The 8,215-nt window shown below is 40.9% G+C and overlaps 1 protein-coding gene across 2 annotated transcripts in view; it reads right to left on the bottom strand.

The window, feature by feature from the left end:
* Nucleotides 1-7,214: 7,214 nt before the first annotated feature.
* LOC139477741 (cationic amino acid transporter 4-like) overlaps nt 7,215-8,215 on the bottom strand; it is a 37,879-nt gene continuing 36,878 nt past the window's right edge. For both annotated transcript variants that reach the window (XM_071260147.1, XM_071260146.1), the window contains exon 4: nt 7,215-7,434. In XM_071260147.1, the coding sequence (XP_071116248.1) occupies nt 7,244-7,434 (191 nt within the window). In that variant the 3' untranslated portion in view covers nt 7,215-7,243. The remainder of the gene's footprint in view (nt 7,435-8,215) is intronic.

Raw genomic sequence — 8,215 nt, 5'->3', positions numbered from 1 at the left:
ACAATAAGCCGAGACTGTTAACAAACGGAAACACCAGTTTGAAGTGATGTTTTGGAGAAAACTGAAGAAATTGTTTTGTCATTACATAAACACAAGAAGGGTAAATCGCATGGCCCAAACGGACTACCTGTTGAAGCATTCCAAGAAACGTGTGTCTTTTTGCTGCCTCTGCTTTGAAACAAAGTTATTTCGTCGCATTCTTGACATTAGACTTTTTCCTGAACATTGGAACGTTTTATTAATAGTTCCCTTGAACAAATTAGGTGATAAGAATGAAACAAATAAATATATAGGTATTGCATTGTTGAACACTACATAAGATATCAATACCGTTGTATGCCGTTGCTATATTTGCTGACGTCCAAAGTGAATAGTGCTTCAAAACGCGTGTGTCCATTGATATATATGCCGAAAGTGGTGGTGTTAGTATACGGCTGCAACATGCTACGATCTGAGAAATGGACCGTTATTTGTTTGTTTGTTGTTTAACGTCGCACTCAGCAATAGTCTAGCTATATGACGGCTGTTTGTCTTTTGACAATAAAGCATATTTAAACCAAAGGAATTTTCATCGCTAACACCGGGTCTCTTCACTATATTAATCTGAAGACAGCACTCTTTTTGAATCCCATTGAATCCCATTAAAGAACGTTTACTCATATCAATAACATACTATTATATCAATATTATATTTCAACATATTTAACACATGAACAACTACATAATAATGCAAGTTGACTATTGATCCAAAACCATGGTATTTCGTTTCGTTTTGTTTGTTTGTTTGTTTGTTTAACGTCACACTCAGCACTATTCCAGCTATATGACGGCGGTCTGTAAATAATCGAGTCTGGAACAGACAATCCAGTGATTGACATCATGAGCATCGACCCACGCAATTGGGATCGATGACATGTATCAACCAAGTCAGCGAGCCCGACCACCCGATTCCGTTAGTCGCCTTTTACGACAAGCATAGTCGCTTTTTACGGCAAGCATGGGTTGCTGAAGACTGATTCTACCTCGGAATCTTCACGGGCCAATTTTGAAATGGAAACACAGACGCTGGTGGTCTCTCTCTGCACATATAACGATGACGTGTGCACATGTAACAATGACGTGTGCACATGTTACGATGACGTGTGCACATGTAACGATCATGTAATGCACATGTAACGATTCGTAATTTGTTGGTGTTTACATCCAAAAATGACAAAGAAAATATATAATTATTATTTTATTAAAAAATAATACATCCATAAACATTTTTGATTACTCAACACTGAGCGAAGCCTTCAACAACTTGTATGATATATATACTTACATATAACAAAATATATACCACGTTCACAAAACTTAACATTTACACGGGGGGTTACTCGGCAAAACAGCGAACAATTCTAAAAAAGATAACAATAGTCATGCAATTGGAAATATCCGCTGTTTTACGAAAACCATTTAACAACATAACGGAGCTGATATTTTCGATTATTAATAAACTCAGTACAATAGATATATACAATACTTTAAGTTAATCTATCGTCTAATTATTCAATGAATAATAAATCTAATGTTGATCCAGCAACGGTACACAAACATAGTAATTGTTTTATGATTAGTACCAGTTCAACCAAATAATGAAAGACTATTCTGACACAATTATTTGACTAGCTGATGCATGAGGATCTATAAAAATGGTTATTTATTTCCTGCACGATTCATTAGGGTCAATTATGAACGTTTCTTTGTTTAATAAAGAGAGGAATTACTCCGGCGAGACAATAAATATAAACCAGTTAACATTATGCTATTAAATGTTCATGAAAGCAGTCTTCATGGCCTTGTATTAAGTGAGGGATGGAGGGGGTTTGGTTGAACGCCGCTTGGAACCGTATTTCAGTTAAGTCATGGCTTGCCCCAACTTCGCGGAAGAGGAAAGCCCGTCGTGACGTTGATCTCAGGCGTTTACCCCCTTAAGGGCGACATTCAATGGTTTACATACATCCTTTGTCATAATAGATCCCCTAACACAATATCCCGTTCATTTCCAAGACAGAAATTGCTACATAAAGTTTGTAACAGATCAAGGATACGACCTATGACATAAGAGTTTGGTCCCTCGCCAGGTTCGTTTCTTCAAGGTCTCATCATTTTGGCAAAGACTCGTGCTGTTTTGAAACTTTCATCTCGAAAATCAGTCAACTGGGAAACTAAGTCCTTTTTTCGCTGAATCCTGATTAACAAAGGGAAGTAACTCTGACCTGATTAATCCAAGATTGGTATAATCCGAGCACCGTGTGTGTGTGGGTGTGTGTGTGTGTGTGCGTGCGTGCGTGCGCGCGTGCGTGTGTTCCTATTCATTTTGGAAAGAAGCAAAGATAATTTTATTTGAACAAACATAATTCTTATGTGTGGTGGATACACTGTCCTCACTTGAAAACAAGGATGTAGAGTATATTCTCATCATATTAATATTTGAAATAATACTGGCGAAATATACATGGGTGAACCCCACGAGTATGGGTACAGTACTGACAAACAAGGATTCGAACCCTCGGCCAGCAGATCCTGCCAGCAAAGGGACACAACTCAGGACAGCGGCGTGCAATCCTTTGGAACACTTTGATCACGAATGCCCGTTCATCTTAATGGTAATATATGTTATTATAAAAAAAACGGAATCGTTACCTCAACTCACTACATTTTAATCAATCTTACGAAATCGTATATTTTTACACTAATACTTACAAATATATATAACATTACAGATTTTTTCTCGAACCATTCGTCGCGTCAGTTACACAACCGTGTTTTCGTTTGTGTTTGACTTCGGTGACATTGCTATCAGAGCAGTGGGTTCTGGCAACCTCACTACTGGTCTTCCTGCCCTTCAAGCACGGGGCAAATACACGGTTGGTTGGTTGTTTTTGGTTGTTTAACGCCGCACTCAGCAATATTCCAGCTATATGACGGAGGGTCTGTAAAAGAATCGAGTCTTGACCAGACAATCCAGTGATTGACATCATGAGCATCGATCCACGCAATTGGGATCGATGACATGTATCAACCATGTCAGCGAGCCTGACCACCCGATCCCGTTAGTCGCCTTTTACGACGAGCATAGTCGCCTTTTAGGGCAAGCATGGGTTGCTGAAGACCTATTCTAATCCGGGATCTTCGCGGGGCAAACACGGATATGTAGGGAAACAGATATGCCGAGAATGATTAAATATGATCAGTTTTGAACGCGTTTGTTTAACGTCACTTTTGAACAATATTACAGATATGGCTACTCTCAAGAAGTTAAAAAACACCGATTTTTTCATATGACGATTGTTAATCTGTCATGGTTGGTGGGTTTACAAAACTCATCCTTCCGGTTGTGGGTGTTCTTCAACTTCAACTGCTTCGGTGCAACTAACGACTACGGGTACGGTGACAACAAGCCATGCACCAAAAGCGAGTGGAATCTGTTACACGAAAACCAACTCGTTTTAAAAAATGATAATGAGAGTGTTAGCGTTTCGAGTATGTTGTGTTTATATTGATTCTCCCTTGCCAAATAATAACACTTTTCGATTACTTATTGCGGACACATTCAGTACATCGAAATTGACAGATTTCCTTTAAAATCATCATTTTAATGTTTGGGAGATGGTAAAAGGGTACGCAGTCACCTACGACGTACTTTCGTACATTAAACAATTAAAATAATAAGTCAAACAGTAACGAATAATTAATTAATAATACATATTTGTTCTTACTTCTTTTCAAACAGAATCGTTCTTTGCGTCTGAACAAGGGACAAATGTCGTCACAGAGAATTGAGTTGACTTAGTCGACTGGGCCACACAATATACGTCCATATGTTGCAGCTGATCGATAACATCACAACGGCAATATGTTCATAGCATGATGATATGAATCTAGATGATGTATTACCCAGCACCCACTGCAACTCAGCAGAGGAAATAGCCCCCAAGGCGGGAGGAGGGTCTCTTTGGCCAATGGAAATATTAAATTTTACAAAAAATTTACAGAAGTTACAGAAAGCTAGCATGAATATTATTGGACATGTTCTCCTTTCTTTTACTGGCAAGCTTCTTTCCTTCTCGCCTGTTAAAGTACGACAGAATGGTGAAAAATATTTCCAACTCAAAAAGCAAATCTAACAATGAGCAGGTCATTATAAATCTTTGTTTTATGCGGCCTACGACCTCAAGTACCGCCTTGTAGCGTTCGTTTCCGAATTCGCATTTCAATGATGATTCTATTGCACCAGCTGTGCTCACAAATAAACATCCTGTTCCACCTGTCACCTATTGTTTAACCCGAGACATAGGACATATGGCGATGGTTATAAGTACAAACGTTACAGCCACACGATAAAACATCCACATCATTAAACTCTACACCTGTGCAAACATTATCAAATGGTATAGTGCTTTTATACAACACGCGGGAAATGAACGTTATTTTCACGCTCGTGTAATTTGGTAGAATTCAAGGTTACTGTCTCTTTCGCGTGATCTTACCTGTTGTGTTATACTTACATCTGGTCACTGAAATGAAAATGTTTTACAGAAATAACCGTTGCTATATTATCTAGATAACACAGAGAAACATTTCCAGAAACTGCAGTAATCTAGACTTGCCAACTGTTATACACTTGCGTGGGTTATATTGGCTATATTTGTTTCTGAGACAACTGTTTACAGATATACCGTTAGCAGAACTCTCTATGCCAGGATTTTGATCATCCAAACGGTTCCCGCTAATAGCTATTTTATATTAGCGAGGAACAAGTACGTGTGTGCACATACAATTAACTATAAGGGACTGTTGAGAGCAAGCCATTGGTCAAGCGACAACGCATCACTGACCTCGATCGTCCTGGATCCTCTGAATTCGATCATTGTATATGTTTTGCAGTAAACCAGACAGTCACACCTTGAAATAGGTGTTCCTTTTACTGCTGTTCTTCAGTAGTTGGAATGTATCTAAGATACACGTGACCATATTGGGAGAACACTTGCATCATCAGGCAGCATGTTAATTTAAAAACATAAATTTGTTTTAATTCCATGTTTAAAAAACCCTCAAACTTTTTGAATTATGAGACCAACCCTCCGTCCACCTAAACATTGGTACAGTTTCATTATGCAACAAAACTTTGTCGTTTGAGTTACAGTTGAACACTGTTGTGTCGAACTTGGATGTGTTGTATGTACGGTTATCTCGAAGTAAAAGCTTGGTTCCTGTGTATTCCTACTTTAGTCATCATTTTCTATTGTCGAACGTCGGATAACTCGAATTATTTACGTAGATCCCTTTTAACTTCGACACAACAGTGTTTGAATGTACGTCTGAAACTGGTTGATCTGGAATCCTGTTTTAACAACTGCCTACAGGGTTAGTTTTAGTGCATTACCTACGTCACGGAAATCGATAAATGATAATATGATAAAAACTAAAATGCAAGAAGGAATATGCAGGTGACAAAGTATATTGACACGTGTCCCCGTAGAGTGAGTGAGTTGGTTTTAACGCCTCTTTGAACAGTTTTCAAGTTATACCACTGCGCGTCAAGTTTCTGTGGGAAGACAAACCCGAAGTGATGCAAGACCCAGACTTTGATGAAACCCACGGGTATAATATATCCCCTAAGATAATATTCATTTTGCAGCTATCAACAATAACTAACATGCCAATATGTCTCACTACCAAAATATCACAATCATCAATTAAACGAGTAAATAATACAGCAAAACCTCGTTAACCCGAACTCTTATCTCGGTATATCACCATTTCGGTTTAATATCGTCACTCCGCTTGTGTTGAACAGCGGATAACCCGAGGTATATTCGGCGATCCGCATGACTTTGACTTAACGAGGGTTCAGCGTATCTGGACATGAACTATAACATAGTCTATCAAACACTGTACAATACATCAGTATACTGGTACAAACAATAAGAGAATATACTTCTGACACTAACAGTCTATATCAAAATAGCGCTTCATGGTACTTAAGCATTCGATTGTTATACTTTTGACAAAAATATATATTGTACTGTTTACACATGAAAATATAAAGAGAACATTAATGTTTTTATAATAATTTGCGATCATATTTCCCGTCAGTACCGTGATACTGATCTTTGGGAATTGCACGTTCGTCTTTATAGGAAATCGAATACACCCCACCCAACGCCCCCGGTCCTACTTTCCTGATTCATCTTCTACTACCCCCCGGCTCCCCCCCCCCCCCCCCCCCCCCCACCTCCCCCCCTAACCCCACCACTTCCTTCCTCTACCCGTACCGCTCATCTTCCCGAAGCAAGGGCGTTAACTGACAATAAAAGTCCAGTTCCCACCCTCGCCCAACTAGGCTGGAATTCCGTTCAGGAGTTACAATTTGGTTGGACAAACGAGTCAACGCATTGTCCAATCAAAATCGCGTAACGAACTAGACATACGGTCCGTAAACAACATGGATTTCAAGTGCGGATTTCGGTGGACTGCAGGATTTGCAAAACATGTGTCCCGTCAACAGGGCGTCGACATATATTTTGCAAATCTTTTCATGTTATTAATCACGGTGCTCAAGTGATTTGATGCACTTCGCGGGGTAAGACCCGTTTTATTACAATACTGATCTTGATTATCGATCTGATCATTTTGACTGTGCGCTACCATTTTGTTTGAAGCAAATGCAAATGATATGAGTGATGCAATCTGATTGATCAATAGGAGGGACATATAACTCGTAACAGCCAATAGTGGCGCTACAATCGAGCCCGGAAATTCCAGCCTAGTTCGGCAGTTTGGGGAACAGGACTTTTATAGTCAGTTAACGACCTTGCCTCGGGGAAGATGCGTACCGGTCAATATTGACGTTAATGTATATGAAATTAATGTTGTATAAATTGTGTCTTGCGATGGCCCTTCACTCCTCGATCTCAACTCAATCCACACGTACCCAGCGAGTATGGTTTCAGTAATTTAGTGGTCGGGGAGAGAACACCTGATCAACTGAGCCACCCAACATCCTACTCAACAACTGAGTGAGAATGATTTTCAGCCATATCATGCTGGGAGTACCGAAAATGGATTCACACAATGTGCCCATGTGGAGAATCGAACCCGGTGACGAGCGAACGCATTGACAACAAGGTTACCTATTGACCCCTGAAACCTATGTCTGACTCTCAGCCCCACCCACTTCCAGCCCTCCCCTCCCTCAGTAGTCCGCGGGCAGCCCCTCATCTCTCCTGGGTGGCTGTTGTTCTTTGATCTCCTCGTCCAGGCGGGTGATGGATGTCCCCGCACCCAAGGCGGCGTCCCCCGTGTATTCCACCATGGGGCCGTAGCCCGTCTCAGACTTGTTCTCCCGGCTGTTGTGCATGCCGTAGGCGAAGTATACCACCAGACCTGGAGAGAAACATCCCATTATATATGGTGGTGGTATCCTGCTGTGTTTAAAGTGGAGTAAGTGAGTGAGTGAGTGAGTTGGGTTTAACGCCGCTTTTAACATTATTCCAGTTATATCAAAGCGTGTCAGCTTAATGTGGGAGGAAAGCCCGAAGTGATGCAGGTCTAAGACGTTTACCACTTCGGCGAAACCCACGAGCACGGGTATGGTGCTGACAAACATATAAACATAATTGGGGCGAACCAGGATTCGAACCCACAATCATAGGTTTCTGGCGTGCCCTAGGGACCCAACTCTGCACAGGGAATCGCGGCGCTTTAGACGACTGGGCCATCCGTGCCCCCTGTTTTTAGTGGAGTATTAATCAGGTATCATTATGAACATCCTTAATTTGGCAATACAAGGAGGCAATACAAGGAGTCCGAGTTCCAATTGGTCCCCAGCAACCTATGCTGATCGTAAGAGGTGGCTTAATAGATCGGGTTCACAGGCTACGTGACTTTTTGATTGCATGTTATCGTACCCTGACGGCGTGGATCGTTGCTGACAACACTAATCACTGAATTGTCTGGTCCAGATTCGATTTTGTGTGTACGTGATTGTGTATGTTCGTGTCCATACTCAAATACTTGCAGACCGCTGTCGTATAGCTCGAATATTACAGAGTAAGGCGTTAAACCAAACACGCACGCACGCACCCATGCACGCACGCACACACATATTCGAATCTGGACTAGACAACCCAATGATTGATATTGTGAACGAGCCACGCCCTCGGGG

This window comes from Haliotis cracherodii, unplaced genomic scaffold (assembly GCF_022045235.1).
Source record: "Haliotis cracherodii isolate W230 unplaced genomic scaffold, xgHalCrac1.p SCAF_35, whole genome shotgun sequence".
Classification (NCBI taxonomy): domain Eukaryota; kingdom Metazoa; phylum Mollusca; class Gastropoda; order Lepetellida; family Haliotidae; genus Haliotis; species Haliotis cracherodii.
This window is presented reverse-complemented; position numbering and strand designations above follow the sequence as displayed.